We start from the raw sequence: 27,372 nt of genomic DNA, 5'->3' as shown, positions 1-27,372 counted from the left end.
TATTAAATATTTTTAATATTATATAGATTTTATTGTATGTGTTGCTGGGGCCTAGAGGAAAACAATGCTTTTGCAGTGACCAAGTCAGCCAGGGTAAAGAAGGAATAGATAAAATAAAATAAATAAATATAAATATTTTATTTGATATAACTTTATGTTTATTATATGTAAATAAGTTATTTAGGTACAGTATAATAAACTACTTGATATAATTTGGTTAATACTGAATACAGCATAAAACAGAGAAAACAAACTTGAACGAAAAATATGTCTATATTTAATAATTGTTAATTTTTGTCAAATAATACAGATGATAAAAATAATAATAATGATAATAACAATAATTATATTTATAGTACAACTTACGCGTTGAAACTAATTTTGTGTATGGATCACTTTGGAGTCCTCCAGATTCTGTAATAATAGTAACAGTATAACCTTGAGCCACATTCAGAGTTCCAGCCAGGAATGAGAGAGTAGTGCCTGCTGAAACTGTAGTTGTGTCAATAACGTTTGAAGAGCCCTGTATGACATAGGACAACACATATTGATCTACATCACCAGCTGCTGGGTCCCACTGAATTGTGAACGCAGTTTCTTCAGTAGTCTCTGTTGACGTTGTAACTCGACTAGGGCCTGCAGAAGAAAATTATCACTTTAAACTGGAGAATCTAACAGAATCTAATAAACTTTTCTAATGACCAAAAACAGCTCCACTGTCTCATAAGGAGAATTAGTCATGTAGAGCACCTTGCGAGTGTCTTTGTCTTGTGTGGTGAAGGGATCGATTTCTCTGTTTGGCTTTGCACCTAAAATTGTATAAAAACAAATAAAAAACATAAAAGAAACTTCCTCTCTAAAGTATACAGCTTTACTTACTTGTTCTCTGTGAAACGACTCCTTCATTACCAACCAACTCTTCACCACTATCCATAGCAACTACAGACAATCTGAAGGTGTACAACCGTCCTGGTGTAAGGTTATTGACAGTATACGAATTCACTCCAGGATTGTTCAAGACTGGGTTAACAGGGTCATCTGGACTGTATGTCAATCTATACTGATAGTTCTGGTCGATACCATCGGGTGTTGACCAGATAAGACTAACGGTTGTGGTAGTGAAGCCTGAAACTGATAGTGTGCTGTCTGGTGGCACTGTAAAGAGCATCATTTAAGTTCATGAGGTTATCAATAATACTAAGGCATCAATAACAGAACAATCTAAATGGAATTGCTTGTTTTTTTTTAAATTGCTAAAAAACCCAGAAAAACTTACATGTTGCATAATTTACTGTTGATCTGGAACTCTCTTCAGCCCCGGACACAGTGTAAATTTCGAACTGATAAACCCGGCCTGGTAATAAGTTAGAGAACAAGACAGATGTATCACCCTTAGGTATGGTGGCAGGGGATGCTGGCACTCCAGTGTTTGGAGTGTACTCAATTATATACTCATCAAAGATACCACCAGCAGCATTCCAGCTCAGTTGAATCTCTTGCGTTGTTCCACTATCAGCTTGGATGGACACAGACTCAGGCTCTGTGAATGAAAGTGCCAACTAATTAATATTTTTTGGTTTTTCTTCTGTATTAAGAACATATCATCATTCCATACCACACCAAATGTATATACAGTAGTACCTCGTTTTCACGTACCCCATTTATACGAACCCTCTGTTTTACGTACGCCTCGTATGGACGATGACGTCATCAAAAACCCCGAAAATATTCAAAACAAACGGCAATTTTGAGAGCAACCATAAGTAAAAAGAATATAACAATAAACTATAACAATAAACAAACCATAATGCAACGTATTTTCATTAAACAGCAACGTTGATTGAGTCTAATACCGGGTTGTTATAATCTAAAATCACGTGAACTGAGTGAGATGAACAACTACCGATGGTGCTCAAAATTATTGCTTTCCTCCTTAGCTTCGTGTGGCAAACCATGGAAGAACTCGTCTGATCGAATTTTCTACACGAAGCTGAGTAGACATAGTTTCGTACACGAACGCTAATTGGTTGGCTCGCCCAGTGCATAGCACATGGTTGCTATTTTACGTACACGAACGCTAATTGGTTGGCTCGCCCAGTGCAGCGCACATGGGTTTAGTTTGTCTCAACAGGCCCAGACAACACCACATCTCTGTTGTTTAGAATAGGCATGAAGGGGAATTCCCAAGTTATACCTTTGTCGTATAGGTAATCCTACAATATTTTCATGTTCTTTATTTTAGTTAAATAAAAGATATAAAGTGATGAATTAATACACTAGACACATGGTTTTATTTGAACACTTTATTATGACATCGTAAAGTGATGAATAAGAACACTAAACACATGGCTTTATTCGTAGGCCTAGAGGCTAGGTCTAGCCTACTATAGGTATCATCGTTCGTTCGTACATACGTTTATTGAGCGTTACGTACGTATTAGGTCAAAGGTTACCACAAATTTAACCCAACCTCTATTTTACGAATCCCCCGATTTACGTACGCCCTCTGGTCCCGTACCGTACGTAAAATCGAGGTTCTACTGTAGGTCCTTTGTGTTATAAACAAAATAATTCTTAATTTGAAACTTACTAGTCCGTTGCGTTGCTGTAACCACTCCCGTTGATTTCACTAAACCATTCTTCAGCAGACGAAGTTCAATTGTATAAAGCTGACCTGAATTCAGCATTTCAAGGTCCATCATACGGTCCAATGATCTACTTATAACAGCTGGTGAATTTGTGACACCATCAGTTGGTGTGTAACGAACCTCGTAGGCATTGAAGTCCCCAATAGCTGCAGTCCATGTAAATTCTATTTTTTCATCCGTGTAGCTAGTGATAGTGATTTCCGAATCAAATGCTGTGGAAAAAATTGTTCGTCTTCATAATCATTTCAGTATACAGTATTGATTAAACTATGCTAAAGAAACGCACACTAAAATGAATAAAATAAATTTGAACAAAAGTTGCTGCATACAATACTTTTGTTATGATAGTTATACTTTGTAAAGAAGTTGATGAATAAACGTATTGTAACAATACACAGTAAAAGTTTGGCAAAAGATTAACTGTCATTACAAAAGGATAAACTTACATGCACACATGATCTGTTCACATCCGATGATATCGTTTTCATTTGGATAGCCACCAAGAGTTATACCTTGTGCCTCTGCCCCTGTTTTCAACACCTCAACACATGCATACATGTACTGGTCACAGGTGTAACTGGAGAGATCAAGAGTGGCACTCACTCCCTGGAAGTCTAGCGCTGTTGGTGGAGACAACATTAGGTCTCGCTGACTTTGGGTCAGACTTGCAAGTGTTTCTGCATATCTCGGGGTGGAGTCATCGTTGGAAAGACTTACAAACACATTCAGGTCCCAAATGTTGCTGCCAGAAATAGTATTGCTTTCAACCCAAGGAAACACCTCAACATCAAATGTGAACATTTGTTGATTGTCTCCCTCAGCGACACCAGTATCATCAAAATCTGGCAATACCTGTTGAATGCCAATACCTAAACGGAATTTTTTTTAAATATAATGTATGTAAATTTTGTTAAAGACAAAATATAGAATTTCTTTTTAAGGCAGCAAAATATCATTTAGGGAGTTTCAAAATAAGTGGGAATTCACAATTTGTCTTTAAGTATTATAAAGTTTATACATCCAGCCTGAATTAATGTTCTGAATACAATTTGTGGAATAAAAAAATACAAATGGGGTAAACTGACCTAAGCATCGGATCTCTGTACATCCTGTTCGATCACTCAATGACTGACTGTCTGAAAAGTCAAAATCTGGAACAGCAGCTGCATTCTTATCAATCTCAACACACAGGTACATAACTTCAGAGCATCGCTTTCCACTGATATCAAATATTCCAGAGAGGCCTTCCAATGAAAATGTTACCCCAGGTATAAGATCTTTATTTAACTCATTTGATGGAATAGATGCTGATATAAAGTCTGTTCTCTGACTGCCATCTGCTACAGGACTCAAGAAAGCCTCTGCTGCCCATAAGTCATCACCATTGATGCCAGCAAAAAGAGCATCTGACATGACTGCAACATCAAAGGTTAGCTCTTGACTATTGCTTCCTTCTTTCATTGGGCTTCCAGATATGACAGTAACACCTACTCCAGTTATCTTTATACCTGTGAGCAACAAAACAATCATACAATCATGTATGAACAGCATGCTAAAAGGTTAAAAGGTAATATTCATTTATATTGCGCAAAATACGAGAGTCTTTATGCGCAGATCAAGTGTACAGATGTAACTGGAAAATATATTTGGTAACAAGATATGCTATACAAAAGATTTGTCATTATGGGTGTGGTGTGATATTATCATGCCCATATAGTGCATGTTTTGGCAAAATGGCGAAGTTTAAATTCAAGTTATTAGTATTTCATATATATTTAATATTTATTTTTATTATATTAAATTTAATGTTAAATCATACCCAACCGCAGGTAACCCACCACTTACAGAATGGATTAACAATAAAATAAAATGAATATAAGGGGTCATTAATTGAAATTGAACAATTCTGGCTCTATAGATATTGGGGATTACGTGCAGCACTTCTAAAATCAAGATAAAAATGTTTTTAAGATTATCTAAATATAGGGATACTGGCACCCTCCCAAAGAGCCACCTAGTTGGAAATAGATGATTTAAAGTGGTGGGTCTAAGGAAAAAACATTGTGACAAGCAATTTTAACTGTATTAGATTGGATTGGATTAATTTATTCGGTGTAAACACCAAAGATAACCCATTAATGTCTTATTTCCAGTGGCACACCGGGAGACAATCCTCTACTCTTCTAAGAGTGTACTGCATTCTTTAATGGGAATTGAACTGGGGACCAATTACAAAATTCCTGTAATATTTTTATATTTAAAAGGCACTGTTCCTGACTAATTAATTAATTTTATATCATATTGATGATTATCAAAACATAAATACAAGAAGCAAGTCTAAAAACACGTTGGTCTTTCTAAAATGGTGAAATGAATCACCTGTCGTCAATAAGCCACATATTCATAATGGTACATTTTTTGATCATTAAAAACATAAGAATATTATACCTTCACAGTCAACAGACACACAGTTTGTCAGAGCACTATCTGGCTGGCCTTCTAGACTGAAGAGTGGAGAAGCACCACTAGCTCTCTCTATCGTGACACAGATGTAATTGGCAACAGCATTACACTTGAAATCACTCAGGTCTAGAGTGGCTCCTATCCCTGAGATAGTCGTAGACGTCCCTGTCGCAACAGTTGTATCAGCTTGGCTAGAGGTAAGATCAGCATCTGCTAAACCCTTTAGAAACAGATTAGAAGCTTTGTTTGGAAAACATTTGAGCTGAGTGATGGTTTTCAATGAACACTACAAATATACCTAGGCCTGTAGTTGATTGACTCCAATTTTCATAAGTAAACATTCTAGAAAAACACAACATTTTTAGCCTTATATACAAATTTATTCACCCTTTATACTATCCTTCCATAGTGTCACTAAGTCATAATAACTTTAGCATACCTTCTTTTCACCTGATCCATCGGCATTGCTACTGATGAACACCTCCACTTCCCAAAGACCTGTTCCAGTGATTTCTGCAGATACATCAGCAGCAGTCAATGTGACATCCAGCTCCACATCAAATACCTCTGTCAACTGGAGTATAGGATCACCTTGATTCACTGACACTTCAGTGTCTGTTATTACCACACCTGAAATTTATTATAACAAATAGATCACACATTCATCATAATGTACAGTAAAATTGGCACTATAGTTTCTTGGTTTATTCATGAGGACATTTTGCATTATAATATTTGAATTGCAAGGGAAATATTAGACTAAATTAATATTTTTTATTACTATCTCTGTCGAAACAAATGTCAATAAAATGTACCCAGGGCCATTTTGAAAATACATTACCTGTGTTCTTATACAGAAAACCCTTAATTCAAACAATGAATTAAAAGGGTTTAATTAAAACAAATATGCCACTTTCCTAAAGTGAATTATTCAATAGGTCATTGAAATATTGTTTTGTTATTTATTAGTTCAAAAGAACAGAAGTTTTAAATTACCTTCACAAGCAAATTGTTTACAAGAAACAAACACTTGTGGGTTATCGTCCTCGAGGGTGAAGTCTGGAGAGGCACTGGATGACTTGGACAAGATTGCGCAGATGTGGTTGACATTTTCACAGATTACACCGTCCAGATCCAGGTTTGCAGATCCTGAAATAGCTATAGTGGCCCCTGCCATAAGGCTTGAGCTAGCATCATCAAGGGTGGCAGACAATTCAGATACGCGTGTTCCTGTACCTTCATTGTTAGCACTCAGGTACACTGCAACCTCCCATAAGTCAGAACCTGCTACTGATGCTCCATCAGAACTTGAAGTCACATCCAACTTTTTAAAATAAAATCATTCAAAGTTCAGATACTTTGCTAATATGATCAGAATTATAATATTACAATACAAAATGTACTAAAAAACAACCCCACCCCCCCAAAAAAAAAATGATTAGAATGACAACAGTAACAGCAACTACAAAAGACAACGATAAAATAAATAGTGGAATTACATGTCAGTTTTATAATCGGTTGTAACGAAGGCTAATTTTAGTCATCTGAACCAGGCTCCATCTTTACATTATTTTATTGCTAGGTCTATGATTTGGGCCAATAAATATAATTGTTTTTGATTTTTGACTTACAGCAAAACCAAATGGAAGCGAGTTTGCATCTTCAAGAATTGTGAATTCACCAATTATTCTCAAATCAGTGGCCGTCACATTAACACCTATTAAAACAAATCAACAATTGAAATTTATTCTTTTGAGACTGAAACAAAATCAACCTTTAGATAATAAACAATTCAAGACAATATATGGATTTTTTAACATAATGATAAGGATTATGGTGTAGTGGAATATACAATTCTATTATTTCTTAATGCTGTTCCAGTTAGAGTAACATTGCCAATAATTTGTTTATCCACTGTAGAATTCACAACTTTAAAAATATATAGAATTTAAAGAACTTATCTTTCACTTACCGATACACTCAACAGCAGAGCAAGTAGACAGGTCACTTGCATCTTCGATTGTAAAATCTGTCTCTGGGTTATTGCCCTTGGTAACAGTCAAGCAGAGATACTGAGCATTTTGACAGAGAACACCTGTCAGGTCCAGCGCTCCATTCACGTTATCTAATCCAGTTGTCACACCAGCAATAACTTCTGAATTCCCGGCAAATGGCACAACCAGCGTTGAAGAAGATGTATATGGCCCGCTTCCATCACTTGCACTGTTTGGAAAGAATGTAAGTGTCCAGAGGTTTTCTCCACTGACTGTTCCACTATCATGTGCTATGTCTAAACTGACGGAAAATGTAAGGTCATTTGATTCTGCACTAACCAATGGGGAACCCACATCAAGACTAAAGGATGTAGAGTCAACTTCAATGCCTGGAAGAGAAAAAAATAAAAATGTAATTGTAAAAAAAATCTAATATTTTTAATGATGTAAATTAAAATAACATAATTATAATTATATATTATTTTTTTTCTTGTTTTTTTCACTATAAGAACATACCTCGGCAATTAACAACAGGAGCACATCCCACTTGTGCAGTTGCCCTGTCTGGCATTGGAGACATTGAAAATGCAGGAGTAGGAGAATCGCCTTTTCGAAAGTCAATGCAAATATAAAGCGCTTCATTACAGGTGACACCTACGAGTGGCAAAGATGCCTCCAAATCGGAAATCTCCAGTGGGCTGCCAGCAGTGAGAGCAGCATTAGCCTGAGCCATTGTGAGAACCAGAGGTGTTTCACTGGTACCAATCTTTCCACCTTCACCATCAGTACTACTGATAAACATGCTGATCTTCCAAAGGTCGGTTCCAGAAATGCTGGCGCCATTTGAATCTGATTGGACAACAATGTCAATCGCAACATCTACGGAATCTTCACCCTCTTTTACACTACCACCACGAGCAATTGAGGCTGATGTTGATGTGGTTTCAACATCTGAAAAACAACATGATTAAGGCAATGTTAAGAATTATTCTTTAAATAAGAGCTAAGAGCTGGCCTGTCCTGGCTCAAAACACTGAACTGTGGTTTTCCATCTACCTGATCATTTTCTAGAGGGCGAATTTTTTTATGTGACTTTAGCGCAGAGAGTTGTTTTGTTTAAGAGAGCAATAAACACTGACCTTAAAAAAGCAAGAAACGTCAATAACAGAAAATAATGTGAAATGTTAAACACAGAAACAACAATGACAGTTACAAATCACCATCAAGGTTTGCAATGAGCTCGACACAGCATTACAAGTAAAAATTAACACTAGAACTCGTCACTGAGGAAGAGTTAGGTCATCTGCCGCACTTTTGACCTTTTACCTTCAGGAAACGTGTGCAGCGCGGATTGAAAAAAATTTAAATGCTAAAATTATGGTCTATAACATGCTCTAATTTAGTAAAAAAAAAAAGTAATTTTGAGCATTATAAAAGTTTTACGCACACTCACGTCATTACGCGCTTGCGTATGGTAATGGCACAGAAAGTTGACTTCCGATATGAGGTATACCTGTATATATGTCAACTCTTATTGACAAATGCCTGTTGGGGAAGGCTTCATTAGCAAAAATTATAAAATTTGACAAAGATTTCAAGGAAGAAAGATGAGGGGTCAGAAAAAACATTCATTTTGACCATGATGACGTCATATAAACTATAATACTTGTGTAAAGTGTCATTTTAAAATGCCTGTTGTTTGGTAATTGCATACGAAATAGACCATGTTAGTGATGAAATCTGCCGCCCTCTCTCGTCAAAGATTTGAAGAAAGAAAGAAATACACTCATTTTGACCATAATGACATCATCAAAGTGAAAAATGAATGACACTTTGTGAAAGGAAATTGTCTCACCTATAACATACTCTCAGGTGGGAGACGATTGATCAAGAATAAGCAGGATACATTCAAATGAGTATAAATATAATGATATAATGAGATAATGAGTCATAAATAATAATTCAGTTTTTTTTAAAAATTGAGATGGCAATATGATGATGTCACAATGTCCGATCAGCCACAGAATATATAATAAAAATTGGGGGTCACGTTCTTCCTAAGGAGCTATAAATGATTCAAAATAAGCATGATTTTAAGCATATTGAAATTTTGACGCATACATACGTATGTGCACGTTATGACGTGTGCACAGAAAATTAAGGGACATGACATTCAACATTGACATAAAGTTTATGATCACTGAATATGATTCAGAAATGACAACTGGTTAGGTTGATATGGGGGTCATCAAAGATTTGAGGAAAGAAAGATGAGGGGGTCAGAAAAAAACATTTATTTTGACCATGATGACATCATCAAAATCTAAAAAAGTTTACGAAAGAGAATTGTCTCTGCTATAACACATTCAAAGTTTGGAGACGATCGACCAAAGATAAGCGAGATACGCTCAAATGCATATTTTATAGATGAAATTCAGTTCTTTTTAATTCAGATGGTATGACGTCACAATGTCTGAACAGCCATTATGATCTATAAAATCATATTTATAACTCATGTGCTTTCAGAATATGTAATAACAATTGGGGGTCACCATTCATCCTAAGGAGCTATAACTGATTAAAAATAGGCCTAATTTTAGAATATTTTCACTGTATGTTTGATGTGCGCGTACTATTGGCCCTAAGATACTGAAAAGAATGGAAATTTGTGAATACAATGTCAGGAACCCATAATATGTGAAAAAAACATAATTTCTAGGTTTCATACGTGCTGCGCGCATTAGTGGAAAATGACAACCATTTTGAAATGCTCAAAATGACCTGAAACTGGCTCTAATTTAGTCAAAAAGAGATTTTGAGAATTTAAAAATTTTGACACACGCGGGTGCGCGTTATGATGCACACACAAAATATTTGGTATGGGACATTTAAACTTGAAGTTTATGCCCACTGTATATGATTTAGAAATGTCAGTCGGTTAGATGGATGATATGATTGATAACATAAAAACGCAAAATTGCGTGTAGATGACGTCACGCATGACTCAGCAATTTGAAAACATTATTGTGATTATTCCAGGCCAAGCCAAATGTTCGTTGAAGCGAGCATGTTCGTAGCTCACGGCAATTTTGAGATATCATGCTAATAAATATTTGACAGAAATGTAGAATAAAATAAAGAAGAAAAAGATCTCTGACAATAACCAGAAGTGATTCGCTATGTAGCGGATCACCAATAAAACAATTTGAATCCATTCACATTAACTTACTTCTACATGTAATTGGTGTACAACCAATAGTCTGTCCAAGTAACACAACTCGTGGTTGGATGGTAGTGCCTTGACGGACTTCCACGCACACATATGCTGCATCAATACAAGTCGTCTGAATATTTAAGGATGCTGCCACTGGATTAAATTCCAATGGTGTACCAGCTGTCAATACTTGATCCTCTAATTCTTGACTGATTGACCCGGATACTTCGTTTACTCGTACACCACTTCCAGTTGGATCATTAAAATCCTTATCACTCGTGAACACACTGATGAGCCACATGTTTATCGAGGAGTCACGGTCGCTGGCATCGCTGTCCAACGTGACAGACAACGTAATGTCATTGTTGTTTGAATTTTCAAGGACTGAATTGGATGTTGTGACTGTCATATCTGTTATATACACACCTGAAAATGAGGATAAGTGTCAAGATTACAGAGCTGTAAATTGAATGGATGGTCCCTTTATTTTTAGATAAAAGGCAACTTATTGGTTTATTCAGGTAAGTATGTCATGAAAAAAAAAAATTAAAAGTTACGGTGGAAGACTGGTATATTAAAAAAAATCTAGATAAACATAAAAAATTACATATAAAGTGGAGAATTTTTAAAATGTCCAATGGTACAATTGCTTGAATTAGGAAGATGTGAGTGTTTCCACCAAATCTATAGATGAGTCCAAGCTGGTGGTGAGATGATCACATTTCTGATGTTTTTGAGAGATATCCCTAAGTGTCAGGGAGCTTGGTATCCTGAAAGACTGCCAAAATCCCTTTTTCACAGAGGTTATCAATGATTAAGGCGAAGAAAGTGGCAATGATGATGATGCTGTTCAAAAATCAACAGATTAATCAGTGGTCAATGATGACAGGTGATGAAAATAGATAAGCTTAACTTACCTAGGCAGTCCAAAGGCTGACAACCAATCAAATCTCCTGAAAGAGTGAAGTCTTGTGGCTGGGGAGAATTGCCTTTTCCCAATTCAACACATAGATACATCAAGTTCGCACAAAGTTCATTTTCCAACGAAACAGTTGTCTACAGAATAAATGGGTAATAAGCAAGTGCTAAGAACAGACTGTAAGATTACCATCATCAACAGAATGAATAATATCCTAATATATATGTAGTACAATCTACTAATTCCACTAGTATTCAACCCAAAATAGTAGTAGTAGTAATAATAATAACAATAATAATAATAATAATTATAATAATAATAATAATAATAATAACAATAATAATAATAATAATAATAATAATAATAATAATAATATTTATACTAAATAGTATAATGATATTTGAAATATACTAATGAAAAATTTACTGGTACTCGTTTGGCTAAACACATCGTGAGAAGTGATAAACCAACCTCCAATGGAAGTAGACCCTACCTGAACCTGCTAAAAATTCTTGAGCAAATGCCAACCCCAATTAGCTGATAACAATCATGCTTGACAGATATGCCTGGCATAACCATGGCATTCAGAAGTGAGATTTAACATTGTGGGATGGTATAAGTAAAGTAAAATTTTATATTCTAGATTGTTCACTGACCTGTAAACTCAGTAACCTGAGTTCATTGGAACTGATACCATTGTTTGCTTTTGATCCTAGGGTCAAAGGACGCTCCAAGTATCTTGTTCCGCTTCCATCGCTTGAACGAGTCGCATAGAGTGTCAACTGCCAGAGCCCTGTGCCCGAGATGGTCGCTCCAGTTGGATCAACGCTAAATACAGCACTAATATCAAACAAATGTGAAGTATCTCCTTCAGATATTGCATCGCCCGTGTTGATGGTTAGTGCTGTGTCTGTGATCTCTACCCCTGTAAGTTCAATTAAATATTAAACACATTTTAGTTTGTATTGTTATCATAAAAGAACCCCTATGAATACATACATATTTACTGCTGTTCTAGAGCCTTTAATAAACCATTCAAACTAGATATGATATATTTTGAATATCATAGAAACATTTCACAAGCATTGGAATTTCTGTACCTTTACACATGACTTCTATACAAGTCGTAAGAACGCTATCATCTGGATCTGGCTGCAAGGTGAAAGATCTAGTTGGGTTGAAACCTTTAGACAAAGTCAGGCAGATGTAAGGTATCTGATAAAAAAAAAAAATATCAAAAATATATAATGATAAATGGTTATTTGCAATGCACTGGATAAAGCTGACTAACCATAAAAACAAATCCACTCCAATAAAGTGTATTTGGCTAAAAAAAAAATCTTTTTTTTTTTTATATTCATATTTGCTGTTGTTAAAAACACCCTAATCAATCATGATGTTGGTAGTATATGAGTGAGGTACTTACAGGATAAAACCCTGCCTTACTTGCCCATGAACTGTGTTTTTTCCAGTAGTGTTCTGGATTATGGGAACAAGGCAATTAGTCAGTTTATCCAGCTAAGTATTCAAGAAATAGACTTGAAAATCACTGGCAGTAATTTTTTATATCCAGTGACTATTACAATGACGTTATTTACAATATAATACAGATCTTCAAATTCGGGCACTTGCTGTGGACGGCGGTTGTCGGCCGACGCAATTCTATGGAGAATCATGACCATATTTAGACCATCATAACCATATTTAGGCATGTCACTTGTTTTTGTTAAATTAAAGTTAGTAGGTTCTAGACAGGGCTTTAGATGCAAAATCATTTATCTATAGTACTAGTTTATTATTTCTTTATTTTAAACGAGTAATTAAATCTTTTATTAAAATTTTGGCCTGGAATCCTGCCAAAATTCTTACCCTGCCCTAATGAGAAACATTCAACATAGAACATATTTCACTCGAATTACAAAGTATAGGCTATATGCTAAAATCCCGAAAATGTAGCTACTCCACATATAATAATGCTTGAGTGAGGTCCCACCACCTTAAGTTTTGATATAGAGTAATATATTATAATGGATAAAAATCAAATTTGTTTTATTGTCTTCTAAAAAGAGTCTCCTAATAAGAGATAAGAACATGTGAATAATGATCGAAGATCTTACAATTACAAGATAGTGTTCTCCATGATTTCTGCGTGCAAATTCTGTAATAATGCAGTGTAGGATGCCCTCACACAAATGTATTACTTTTCAACTTTGACATCAGAGATTGTTAACTGAAGATAGCACATAAGTAATTACATTTTATGCTTCTTTTTACTAAACACTGACGCTTCTATTTGTTAAGCTTACAATCGCAGAGAGCGCTATCTTGCAATTATTAGATCTTTGATAATGAAACAAACCTGATCGCACTCAATAGAAGTTAAATCAAAGGTAACAATTGGGGCCGGAAAAATATTTATTCCAGCATTATGGATAGTATAGGAGACACCCGGCTTTAAGTATTCAATGCCGCTGCTATCTCCTAAGCCGTCAGGCTGGGTGTTAGGAAAGAAAGTGTAATTCCAAAGACGTTGACCGGTCTCAAGCAAAGCGCTCTCAGGAGATACAGTAATGACTAATGACTGCACTCGGAACTGGTAGCTACTTTCGTGTTCTACTGGCTGTTCAGGAATTCCACTTAGGTCTATTTCAGTGATTATAACACCTATTGCGGACCAAAAATTCAAATTTAGTATTAGCATTTTAGTATTGATATATAATTATATATAATAATGCATAATTTTAGTTTTGAAATTTTAGACCTACTGTACCTTGTTTACACAATAACAATAAATTGATTTGATACACATTCACTTGATGACAATTAAATTGAAATAACATACTAACTGAAAGCAGAAAATATTTCAAGCTCCCAATATGGCAGGCATTGGTTTAAGTTGTTATATTATTTACTGAGAAAAAACCTGAAATATTTTAAATTTTAATTTTAGCTCATGGCCAGGAATGTGGGTATAAATTTTGGACGAGATATCAGAAATTTCACAAAAGTTGATTAAAATATAATTTAAATTGTAAATTGACAAGAAATCAACCAAACCCAACCAAAAAAATACTTGAGATATTTTGTTTTCCAAACAAATAATGATCCACAAATGTGAGCATTTTTTATGGGTCTATTTCAGATCACCGTGCATGCCCATTGCTTTCATACCAAAAGGTTTAGCCTAATTGAAATGTTCTGATGTATCTTGTAGAGTTTCACATTATAAATGTTTCATAATCTTAATATTTATGACAGGAAATACATTTAATTAGCATAAAAACAAGATCTATTCAGGGGTTGATGTTTGCTTCTAATTTTGAAGGGTGGGGTAGGAAGACTTAAGACGAGACTTAATTTGACAAAAGAGCTGAAAATGGAAAGCATTGCAAATCCCCAGGCATTAATCATGGTGGGCCTGAGGTGGTTGGCACCTAAGGTACCTGTGGTACCACAACATTTTCAAACAGTTTAAAGATGTACCAGAATCTGAAAAAGGTTAAGAACCAGCAATTGAAATGAAGTCCAAGACTGTTTTATTTGAAGAAGACAAAATTACAAAATTCATAGGAGGAGAAAATAAAAATAAAAGTAAATTATTGAATGTGAACAGTGTAGTAATGGGATAGTTAAATGCTTTAAATTTATATAATTAGGAAGAAATATACATTTTTTTTAGGTTGATATTTTAAGGTAGTGGTGGGAGTAATAAAAATGAATAAAAACTTTCATTCTTTTCTGAAATTTATATTTTATTTTTTGTGGTGGGCAGGTGCACTAATTGACCAAAAATAACATTTTATTTTTTTTCGAAATCATCATTACTGGCAGGTCGCCGGTTCGCTAAACAAGGTATAACAAAAGTCTCGTCTAACAGAATTTACAAAATTAAGAAATAGAGTACCATTGCATGGAAGGACGGTACATGCAGTTTCTGCATTATTCTCAGCAGTAAAAGTGAATTCGACGCTTGATGATGGGTTGCGACTGATATTGGCACAGATGTATGGAACACTTTCACAACTGGCAGAATCCAGATCTAATGAAAATGTTAAGTCTGAAAGCGTAGTGGTTCTTCCACTTACAACACCTACAACAGGAAAACAATGTGGTTATTATGATAGTGAATATTCGCAGTAACAACCGAGCCACAAGAAAGCATTGCGGAATATATAATAATTATACAATGCTCTACAAAACTATTGAGGTTGGTTAAGATGTGTATAAGAGACAGCCTATATATTATCCCATGTTCTTCTATTGTATTTATCAGTATCAATGGTAGCTTACCCTACTCGATATTACGGTACATTGTTTTTCACACTTTATATTCATTATGTTGTTCCCACCGCATACCATTACCCTCACATCTCCAATATTGTATATCTTATTTAATCACCCTCCTTTATTTAATGCCAACTGTTTATTGTACATTATTATCTGATCTAGTATTTGCCACCTTGAATCAGTTATGCTGATGAAGTCTTGAGTACTAGAATGTAATAATAATAATAATAATAATAATAATAATAATAATAATAAAATTAATAATAATAATAATAATAAGATAGAGATAAAAGGCACGTGTTTCTACCTTCTTGTGCCTGTCCGGAAGTCAGAGTAATTTCCGTAGAGAATTCATGGGTTACATCCATTCCTGTGTTGTCTGTGTTTGTGAAGACTGTAACACTCCAGAGTCCTGGACCACTAACATTGGCAGACAGGGCAGCAGCTGTCATCGAGAGGTCAACCAATACCCCAGTGTTTACTCGGTTCTCCTTGACTGCAGAGGGCGCTGTTACTATCAGAGTGCTGCTGATAATTGTAACACCTTAAAAAACAAATATTTTCTGGTATATTGTTTTTCAATTGATTTATATAACACATTGAGTAGTTCATTCATTTTAACTGCTTCAACTTTGACAAACAAACTGTCAGTCATTACAAATAATTACATTTGATACTTTGTTGTCCATTCTCGCTTGTTCTGGGTGCTAATATTCTTACATAGCACTTCACTAAATACAATAGTGTTTACAATTATATAACCACTAATAATTAATACAGCTGATAATTGGATTTACAGTTAAAATCTCTGGGCACTATGATTATAGCTGGACTTACCAACACATGTGACTTCTCGGCAAACTCTTAGGACACTATCATCAGGAATACCTTCCAAGGAGAAATCTCTGGAGTCTCCTTTCATTAGCTCTACACATAAATAAGTTGTCAATCCCTTACAAATAATGTTTGACAGATCAAGCTCAACAGTGACATCATCAAACTTGAGTGTACCACCTGCAGCAATATTCAAGTCAGCACCTGACCCTAAGATGGCATTCGCTAATGTGCTGAAGGAGTCACCAGAGCCATCACTGGCATCGTTGATGAACACCTGTAAAGCCCAGTTTCCATCACCATCAACAGCACCGCCATTTACATCTGATGTGAACACAGCATCAAATATAAGAGAAAATGAGCTGTCACCCTCAATAATATCACTGCCCTCTACGATTGTCAAGTTTGAACTGGTTATGACAACACCTGCGAATTGGGGGACAAGGATAGAAATAATAATGGGTCCAAATACTTAAATGATTTTCCCAACAAATTACTAAGTAAAGCTCTGTCCAGGCTATCAACATTTAGGCTATGTTCTCACACGGCAGCTAACGGTTAGCAGGATCCGGATCCTGCTAACCGTTAGCTGCTGTGCGTCCATGCGAGAAAATCCCGATCCGGATACCAACAATATGACGATCGAATCACTGGCCAATAAGAAACTGGAAATTGTATACGTGTGATTGGTTGATGATAGAAACGCCCTCAACTTGCTAACCGATAGCGCTTGCTAACCGTCAGCGTATCCGGATACCGCTAACGGTTAGCACTAACTGATCGGGCGTTCTCCACAGGTGCTAACGGTTAGCGCTAACGGTTAGCTCCCGATCTGGATACTAGGGCTCTCGTGAGAACCAGGCTTTATTTGAAAAAATTATCTCACATGCTTAAATATGGTCATGATGACATCACAATGACCATATATAGGCACATCATGACTATATATGGACATACAACAGTCTTTTGTCAAAGAAAAATTGATAGAGTGGACGGCTCAAGCTTTATACATTGACAAATGATATTTAATGAAATTGTTACAGATACACAACATGTAAACGGACAGAACACACAAAATCAGACACAAAACATAAATGAATTGTTTAAATGAAATAACACAAACAATTAAGTTTTCAAAGGACACAAATTGAAGATTTTCTAACCTTGGCATGTCACCGGCTCACATACTGTTAATTTTTCATCATTTATTTCAGGCACGTCTTCATCGTAACCATTGAGGGTGAACTCTGGGACCGATGCTGCATCCCTCATTAGCACTGCGCAGATGAACAAGGCATCGCCACATGTCATGTCCGTAGTGTTGAGCTCTGCCATTAAATTGTTGAAGGTTAGGCTTTCTCCAGCTGTTATCGGCTGACTGTTGGATGAGCCAGCCAAGGTGCCTAACACTTTTGGGGTTGTAGCGGGTGTTCCAGTGACACTAGATGATGTAAAAACCTAATATGCAAAACAAGAAAAATCTGTGAGTGTTAAGAACACCTTAACTGGGGCTTTCATGGGAGCTAAAATCTGACTAGATTAGAGGCAATTGATTTCACACTGTAGAGGAATCTGCCTATGAAAAAAGTTCAATCTATATGAACATGGATCTTTCACATACATAGAGAACTTGACGTGTTGCATTTTCATTCTTTTGAACAAGTTTCATGTCACAATTTTTTTGAAATAGCACTATTGTTGCATGTGACTAGACAGTCAAAGATTTTTGACAAGGTTTCTTAGAAAAGTTGATATCATTTTGATTCATTGTAAATGTATTGATTTTGATATTTCCATCTTTTACTTGTGTAATGTTTGTGTGTGTAACTGAATTTGGGGTTGGGTCAACCAACTTAGCAACAGCTAGTCTCCCCAAAATTTCAGAGTTTTTTTTTCTAACTTTCTGTTATGTACTAATGTTTGAAAGACCAAAAAAATAATGAAATGAAGATAGATTACTTGTATACATACAACCTGATTTCAGGTATTTTGGGAAAACCCAGAAACATCAAGTGGAGTAATGCAAAAAAGATCAAGAACTGACCTGAAGGGCCCATAGGTCATTGCCAGATATGTCAGCTCCAGTAGCATTAGTAGTGAATTGAACATTCAGTTGAACATTGAACGAGGCCAAGCCTTCTAATATTGGTATAGCTGAAGATTCTATGTCAAGAGTTCCATTTGTCACACGAACACCTACATACAAAATACAAAAGTCAATTCAAATTCATTTCACGATTGGCATTGTATATATAAAATAAAGTTGTCCAGACATTCAAATTTTCTTTGAAAAAACACTGTTGCATGCCCATGTATATTAATGATATGCCTATATATGGTCATGATGTGATGTCATTATGACCATATTTAGGCAATTTGATAGTTTGGACAGGGCTTTAAGATGAGAACAAGGCATCATGCAACTTTGTTGGTTATTGAACTGACACTGTGATTCATGCAAATAAATATAACTAAGAAATAAAAGAATAAAATATCATTTTACTATAACATTAACATTTATGTAACGCACATTTCTACAATGTACATCATAATCAGCAGCGCTTTACATGACTTTTAAAAAATTAATTATCATAACACTGCTGAAAGTTGAATTTCTTCAGCTTTCTTTTAAACTGTTTGTAGGTCCCGCCACATAGAACGAACGATCTGCAAACGTCTTTTGTCTGGTGGTTAAAACTAAACCCCCACAAGACACCATCCCAATATTTCCGATTCTTGGTTCCAAGGTTGTGATTTTCAAAGCAGGATAAACATTTATAAAACATGAATAGTCACTTATCTACGGTATCTATTTTTTATTCATGTTCTTAGATTTTTAAGGTTTTTTGAATTATTAAAATTTATATTTCTAATTGTTTACCTAATATAGCATCTTATTAATCAATCTTCTGGCTTTATCCTATTGAACCTTTTCAGTCATTGTATAAGTTAATATGATACTTGAATTATAAATATTAATTGCACATCTGAATTGTAAATAAATTAATGATAATCTGAATTGCAAATAATAATTGAAATTTTAGAATTGTAAATAATAATAAGATAATCTGAGATTACAAAACCTTGCCCTGTTGCGCCATATCTATGTACTGAAAAATAATGGTCTATCCTCTAAAATCGGCTTTGAATAGCCAAACGAGGCCTAGCATCATAGGCTGTGTTTAGTCCGCAGCACTTATTATTCGATAATATATCAGAAAGCGGCAATTTTGTTATTTTTCGCTGTGGAAACAGGGCCAAAATTCCCCATAAATTTTTGTATGAGAATCAGATAATTTATCGGAAAAAGATTGAAATGCAAAAATAAATTACCTTTGACCAATTGCATATCACGGCCAAAGGTTGGATGACTAGTTTCTAGGGCAACTAGTAGTTAGTAGGGTTGAGATCTACAGAATCAACCACTTCATAATAAAAAGTGAGTAAATTTTTCGTGCTTATTAAATATTTAAAAAAAGCCTGAAAATGCTACGCTTGATGTCGCCGGTGGCTGGCTGAGTTTAGGTCTATACCTACCTATTGTTTATTGTTTACCAAACAAAGCTAAGCAAGCATTCTTTTTTGGCTTCTTATCAATCCCTATAGAAGTACAATGAAACATCATTGCAACAGTATCTTCCAGATGAGGTCAAACTATCCGATCGTTTTGGATATGTCTGTTGCCACCAGAAAATATATAAACAACATTCTAAAATCTGTATCTTACTTCCAGCAATTTGAGGACTGAGACAAATGTAACATTTTCAATATGTAGAAATTTGAAGTAAATCGATCCCGTAGTTTTGGAGTTATGAGCCCGGAAGGACACACAGACACACAAACACCGGCGCGCAATATTGCAATATCTCCTCGGAGTGGTGAGGATAAATACTGCTTACTATGTTTTCGTAATTTGTACTTTTTGTGATTATTGTTTTCATGTTTCTTGTTATGTTAACTCGCATAACAGGATTGCCTTTTGGATTTAATATGAGGTTTTTATACCAAATAAATAAGAAATATAAATAAAGCAATTCAAACAAATTTGCAACATAAAACTTCATAGTATGTATAGTACTTAAGATTAGTAGAAGTAGGATATCTTCTGTAGGTCTAGGCCTAGATTAATAGGTTTAACTATTATATTTTCATTAACTGCCATTCCATATTCCTTAAAATCTACCTACCAATACATTCAATTGGAGAACATCCCACAAGGGCATCGCCTGTTGGTGAACCTTCAAGTGAGAAGAGTGGATCTGCTGCATCATTGCGCGATACCTCCACACACATGTACATAAAACTTGAACAGCTGATGCTTGACAAATCAAAGTCTACTGAAAGTAATGAGAGATCTGTATTCGATCCTGTAAGGGAAACAAAGTAAGAAATTTTATAGAATACTTCATATATTATTATTACTACAGAAAATTTACCAAGTATTCAACATTTTTAATATACAAAAATTTCACTATTGTAAATAGACACAAAATATAAATGATTTCCAAATTAAATAGTGGACATAAATTACAATTTATTAAACTAATATATATTTTGAATAATAAAATAATAACTTTACTGACCTGGAGTAACTCCTACTGCTCCAACCCCTGTAGTGTCTACTGCAACTACAGCAGAACGGTCACCAAAACCATCACTCCTAGAGCTGCCAAATGCTGTTACAGACCACAATGTCTCCCCAGTGGTTAAAGTTGAAGAATCACTAGCAGGTGCCATTGAGATGTTAAACTCCAGAGTCTCTGTACTGCCCTCCTTGACGAATGGTTTATCTGTGGTAAATGTTAACTCTGTGTTTTCTACAATGACGCCTTCACATGCCTTGCGTTCACAAGCAGTCAATAATGCATCGGTTGGACGACCAGAGAGGGTAAAGTTCTTGGAAGCAGTATCAGCCATCTTAAGGGTTGCGCAGAGATAAAAGATGTCACCACATGGCAGGTACATTGGGCTGGAGAAATCCAAGGTTGCCGAGACTGAGCTGAAGTCCAAGTTCTCACCAGGAATGGCAGGTATATTTGCAACATTCTGTGGAAGTACACCATACACTTCTGAATACATAACACCAGTGCCATCAGACTCACTATTTACAAATACTTCAATGGCCCACTGATCACTCCCATCAATTCCTCCTGCATCCTCTGCCACCATGAAGCGCAAGTCAAGATCTACAACCTGATTGCTTGCACCTTCTTTGAAGGTTATACCACTGGATTCCGTCAATGAAGAACTGGTGATAACAACACCTAGAAGAATAATCAATTGAGCTTATTAAAATACCATAGATTCCAACAGCAAATAAAATGTCATAAAAAAGATCCTCCCCAGATATTTGAAATGTTGGTGTAACCATTCTAATAAAATAATAAAGATACAGATTATATAAATCTGAGCAACTTGTGACATATCAAAAATATGATGCACTTCCAGCAAAAAAGCATTACGCAAGATAAAGATGCAACATGAAAATAACAATGTTTACCTTCACAGTCAATATCTACACAGGATGGGAAGACACCAGTATTTGGGTTAAATGTGAAATCGGGATTAGCAGCATCATTTTTCTCCAGGATAACACATAACTGAACTGTGGCAGGGCAGATAAAGTCTGTTAAATCTACGGTTACTGTTAGATCCGAAAGCTGAATATCTGTTCCTGCAGTTATGTCTTTACTGGCCTCACTGACAGATATCACAACATTCTCTTCAGGGGTGAAGTTATTTCCATTCTGTAAAACAGATATTTAGAATGTAATAAATTGGTTTTTTTTCCTAACTTAACAATATTTCCACACAAGATCATACTCTCCCCGTGAACGTTTTTTTTTAATTCCGGGACTGTAGTTTAATAGCTGTGCTTAGGATGCTTACCTTCCAATCCCATGAATTTAGGTTCAATCCCTCTCACTGTTAAACAAGATTGGGGTGCCAAGGGAGTTTGATTTTTTGAGGATGTATAGGCTTTGCATAAAATGAAACTAAACACTGTTGCACTGTTGTTTAAGGTCAAATAAATATTGTGGTGCAGAAGCATATTTAGGTCATACTCTCCCCATGAACCCTACCAGAGATCTTTTATTCTGGGAGCCACTTGGTTTGAATCTTCTGTCGGACATCTTAGAGTGACCTTCTGTAAGCAAATTTCTGGAGCTACCACTAGACTGTAGTTTAATAGCTGTGCTTAGGATGCTGACCTTCCAATCCCATGAATTTAGGTTCAATCCCTCTCAAGATTGGGGGTGCCAAGTGGGTTAGATGCTTTGAGGGGTTTAGATGTTTTGAGGATATTAAGGCCATTTTCTTAATAGGCTTTGCATAAAATGAAACTAAACACTGTTGTTTAAGGACAAATAAATTAATTAATAAATTAATATATCAACCAACGTTACCCTGTCCTTCAGATCTGCAGTAAGCTTCCAAAGATTATCACCAGATATACTGGCCCCATACGCGTAAGATGAGATGGTCATTGAAAATGTAATTGTATTATTACTTCTTTCAACAACTGGATCACCACTTGAGGTAGAGACAGATGTACCTGTGAGTCAAAATACAATAAAATTTGAAAAAGAAGAAAAAACGAAAGTTTTGTAACCAACAGCCGTTGAATGTAAGATTCCAACGTTTGTATTTATTAATCATGAGTTTAATTTGCTTAAGCATTTTGTTTATATTAACAATATATTTGCAGTGTCATGATGTCTAAACAAATGAAAAATAACACTATATAGTTAGTATTTTATACATTAAAAGAAAAATTGAAATATACAAATGTAAAATGTAACCTCTATAGCAGATCCTTTAGTCATTTTAATCATATATTTTAATTTTAATTTCAATGTATAAATACTGTCTCTTATACACATCTAGATGTGTATAAGAGACAGATAGAGAAGCGAAAGTTTCTCCATAGTGCTCTCCTGAGCCATCCTGATTTGCACTGACAAACACATTGAATTGCCACAGGTCTGTTCCGCTCAGAACTGCACTTGAGGCACTGGATTCGATCTCAAAATCAAATGTAACATTAGTTGCTGAATGCTCCTTGATCTCATTGTCACTATCTAAATTTCCAGTATCACCATCAATGACAACACCTGAGTAAGAACATAGAGCATGTTAGAATATTTATCATCATTAACATTTTTACCATTAGCATAATAATGCAATAACAATAATAATAATAATAATAATAATAATAATGAATAATAATAATAATAACAATAATTGAAAAACCGATGTATTGATTCTATCCTATTATCATCATCATGTTCAAAATCACTATCATTATCATGTTATACCATCACCACAATAATTATATCATATCATCATAAAAAGAAGTTTAAGATGATAGAACAGTTATAATTAACAGTTTCATTACCTACATAAATACCACATTCATCATTTGTCATGATACCGTAATCATGTTTATCAGATTATAACTACTAACATCATCAAAATCCCCAACATCGTCACCACAAACATTGCTATTAAAAATTTGTGCCTTTTGATAATGTTTACATACCACTTTGGATTTAAGTCCTTGAGTATTAAAGTAAATCAGTTTTAAGTTGTCACTAACCTTTGCATGTTACAGGAATACAAGACGGGTCAGATGGAAAGGAGATAGTAATATCTGGTGTAACATCACTACGCTTGGAAGCCAAGACACAGAGGTACTGCATGTCATCACAGATCAAGCCATATGTATTTAAAAGAGTATCGTTCGTTGAAAATACCCGAGGATTAACAGTGTCTACCCCATAGGCCAACTCTTCAGCTGTTAACGGAACGACAGTGGCAGAGCCACTGATTATGCTGCCATTACTCTGAGGACTGGTGAACAATGTTAGGTTCCAAATGTTTGAGGCTTCATTATCTACATAGGAGGGGGGAACATATAGTATTAATAAAATCTAGTTAAATTGCTTCATATAAATGCTAATGTAAGATGTAACCATGATAATAATTACATTTTTTATTCACATATTTTGATCTTAATTTCAATGTAAAACATATAGTTTACGTGTCAACAGCCGCTAAATGTAAGATTCCAACATCTGCATTTATTAATCATGAGTTTAATTTGCTTAAGCATTTTGTTCATATTAACAATATATTTGCAATGTCATGATGTCTAAACAAATGAAAAATAACACTATATAGTTAGTATTTTATACATTAAAAGAAAAATTGAAATATACAAATGTAAAATGTAACCTCTATAGCAGATCCTTTAGTCATTTTAATCATATATTTTAATTTTAATTTCAATGTATAAATATTATTAACTTAATAAAAATTGTGATAAATTAGGCAGACTTTTTTTCTAAATAAGATTAGTAATAAAAAGATGATTGTACAGTTGGGAATGAACAGCTTTCTCGATGATTTTTTGAACAGAAAGGAAGAACAGAAATATGACGATAATTATCAATGCGACAGGGATTACCAGATTTGAAAACCGGAGTAACCAAAGCCCTTTTCCAGTCCTGAGGAACAATGCTTTGTGAAAGAGACATGTTACATAGATGAGTAATAATAGGACAAATGACATGGGCTGCCGACATCGAAAGCTTCCCAGTCATGTTGTCCAGACCTGACAACTTGGAAATATTCATCTTTAAAATCTCATTTAAAACAAAATCATTAGTAATCATTTCAAAATAGAAGGTACTATTGCTTTCTTGAAATTGTAAATAGGTAGAATGGTCAGTAGTACTGTCTGGTATTGTTTTTGCAAGTTCTGTACCTATTATCAGTTAAAAAAAAATATCAAATGCTTTGGCAACTTCAAATTCATTGGAAATGTCTTGATCATTAACCATTATGGTACTAGGAACAGCAGATGCTTTACATGAAGAAATAAGGTGTCTCAAACCTGACCACATTTTTTTAGAATTACCTTCATTTAGTTTAATATGTTTTTTTTGTGTAAAATTCAATGGTAGCAGTCTTACAAAGGGAAGTAACTCTATTCTTTGCATCGTTTGCTCTTCTCCATTCATCAACGTTCTGTTCTTTTAGCTACGGACCTTACATGATCATGATGCATCATATTAAAAATATCTGTACGATTTGACAGCCAATCAGGAAGCTTAGATTTGAAACATCTAGTAATTTAGCATGATAATTAGAAACATTCCTAAAGATATATCGCAAACTTGCCCCCAGCAGAATCAAAGTTACATCTTGGATTACCAAATGAAAAGGAGTGGATTGTAAATCATGTCAAAATAAGTTAGGATTAAAATGTTTAAAACTTCTAAATGTTTTAGTAAAATGTTGGTTAGAATTAGTTTTAACGTTAATAATGGTCCATTTATGGTCATGATCACTATTGCACAAGGAGAAATGTTAGTGTGCATGTGCATGCTGTTGGTGACAAAACTTTCGTTTTTTCTTCTTTTTCAAATTTTATTGTATTTTGACAGGTTTCACTGATGATTTTGTCCATATATTTTTTTTATTTAAATTTTATTGATTAGCCTATTTTACTTGAATATTTTATGCTAATTTGATTTATGTTCTCACTGGCATCGGAGAGCCACTAGACAGTGGTTCAGTTCACTTTTTGGCAATCCTGTCTGGCCAACTGAGTGTTGTTTTTTGTTCTTTGTTATCTTGTGTTTGTCAATTTTAATGTTTTTTGGATGAAATAAATGAAATGAAATATGACGTCAATGAGAGTCGAAGATGTTTGAGTTGTGCATGTTGGTATAGTAATGAGTTGAACCAAATTAAAACTATGCTGCTATGTCAATTAAATGCAGTGTTGTTATTAGGATGAATAAAATCACAATTAAAATCACCTGTCGAAATAAAATGTTTTGTGTAAGTGTTCAAGAGTTCGAGATAATGTTTGAGTTCATGGATGAATGCTACTGCTACTGTTGCTGATGGAGGTCTGTACAAGGTAGTACTGTAATTGTTACACTCTGGCCAGTGTTATTCTTTTTGATTGCCAGATCTTCCAAGCTAACAACAGTATTTATCAGATTGAATGGTGTGCTAGAGGTGACGAACACTGCCACTCCGCCTCCCGCTCTACTGCGATCATTTGATACCTAGGAACAAGTAATTCACTATTTCTATTTATTTTACTTTTATATATAACAGTGATAAATTGCAAAAATGGGTAAAACAATGTGTTATATAAACTATTGACAAATGTCAAGAATGCTATTATTTGAAAAAACATATTTCAATCCCTTGCTGTGCATTTCACTTGTGTCCTTGAACAAGGCACTTTATTTGCATTGCTTCTATCCACCCAGGAGTATAACTGGGTACCTAAGGAGATTCGAGTGCAAAATGTGACTGAAATATTTCATGCAGCAAACAATGGAATTTACCCCATAGGCATCGTTCCAATGACTGGGGTAATAATGTGGAAAAACGCTCTGAGACTTAGTTGTATAGAGCGCTTTATAAAAACCTACATATTATTATTATTATATTGAGTTTACTTACCATTTAAAGTTCTGGAGTTACTAGCTAAGTGGATTTCAACGATAAGATCCAAGGGAAATGACATATCAGCCTCACAGAGGGGTTGATCATCAGCTCCAGTAACTGCCAGTGTTACATTGTGAACAATAACACCTAAGAATACAAATGATAATGTAGATTAAGAAAATGAAAAAAAAAAATTTAGTAAGAATATATAACTCTATAGTAATTACTAATTATACACAGAGTAGCATAGTTCTATCAGTACTGGTCTAAAATGACGGTATGGACATCAATGGTATCTGGTTTAATTTCAATCACTGCTGGAGACCATTACTTTTGTGTACAGCTGATGGGCCGAAAGGCGAGTTACCATAGCATGAGCTGTTTTCAAAGGAACTTTTGTTGATTGTGTATGCTTCAAGGCTTGTTGTACAATTATTGTGTTGAAGATTCTCTCCATTTTTACAGAGTAATCACAAGCAAACTTGCATACCATCTGTGCCAGAACACAAACGTTGAGGTCTAATGCAGCAGCCTTAC

The 27,372-nt window shown here is 34.9% G+C and overlaps 1 protein-coding gene across 2 annotated transcripts in view; it reads right to left on the bottom strand.

Annotated features, from left to right (window-relative positions):
* The window catches only part of LOC117114839, a 91,694-nt gene that overhangs the window by 12,668 nt on the left and 51,654 nt on the right, over positions 1–27,372 (bottom strand). Inside the window, exons 29-54 of one of the 2 annotated variants that reach the window (XM_033258503.1) lie at positions 22,767–22,915; positions 21,860–22,106; positions 20,943–21,623; positions 20,547–20,726; positions 18,404–18,555; positions 17,523–17,817; positions 16,363–16,785; positions 15,833–16,069; positions 15,143–15,328; positions 13,598–13,902; positions 12,339–12,453; positions 11,895–12,163; positions 11,237–11,375; positions 10,335–10,745; positions 7,622–8,056; positions 7,084–7,494; positions 6,743–6,828; positions 6,108–6,435; positions 5,551–5,741; positions 5,097–5,331; positions 3,734–4,156; positions 3,095–3,517; positions 2,591–2,860; positions 1,277–1,540; positions 880–1,155; positions 367–636 (exon numbers count right to left, since the gene is read on the bottom strand). In XM_033258503.1, the coding sequence (XP_033114394.1) occupies positions 367–636; positions 880–1,155; positions 1,277–1,540; positions 2,591–2,860; positions 3,095–3,517; positions 3,734–4,156; positions 5,097–5,331; positions 5,551–5,741; positions 6,108–6,435; positions 6,743–6,828; positions 7,084–7,494; positions 7,622–8,056; positions 10,335–10,745; positions 11,237–11,375; positions 11,895–12,163; positions 12,339–12,453; positions 13,598–13,902; positions 15,143–15,328; positions 15,833–16,069; positions 16,363–16,785; positions 17,523–17,817; positions 18,404–18,555; positions 20,547–20,726; positions 20,943–21,623; positions 21,860–22,106; positions 22,767–22,915 (7,401 nt within the window). The remainder of the gene's footprint in view (positions 1–366; positions 637–879; positions 1,156–1,276; positions 1,541–2,590; positions 2,861–3,094; positions 3,518–3,733; positions 4,157–5,096; positions 5,332–5,550; positions 5,742–6,107; positions 6,436–6,742; positions 6,829–7,083; positions 7,495–7,621; positions 8,057–10,334; positions 10,746–11,236; positions 11,376–11,894; positions 12,164–12,338; positions 12,454–13,597; positions 13,903–15,142; positions 15,329–15,832; positions 16,070–16,362; positions 16,786–17,522; positions 17,818–18,403; positions 18,556–20,546; positions 20,727–20,942; positions 21,624–21,859; positions 22,107–22,766; positions 22,916–27,372) is intronic. The other variant, XM_033258504.1, reaches the window with a different exon arrangement.

Source organism: Anneissia japonica, unplaced genomic scaffold (assembly GCF_011630105.1).
Source record: "Anneissia japonica isolate Jap-2015-1 unplaced genomic scaffold, ASM1163010v1 scaffold199_len4679917_cov187, whole genome shotgun sequence".
NCBI lineage: Eukaryota > Metazoa > Echinodermata > Crinoidea > Comatulida > Comatulidae > Anneissia > Anneissia japonica.
Note: the sequence above shows the minus strand (reverse complement) of the source record. Positions and strands in the feature narration are given on the sequence as shown.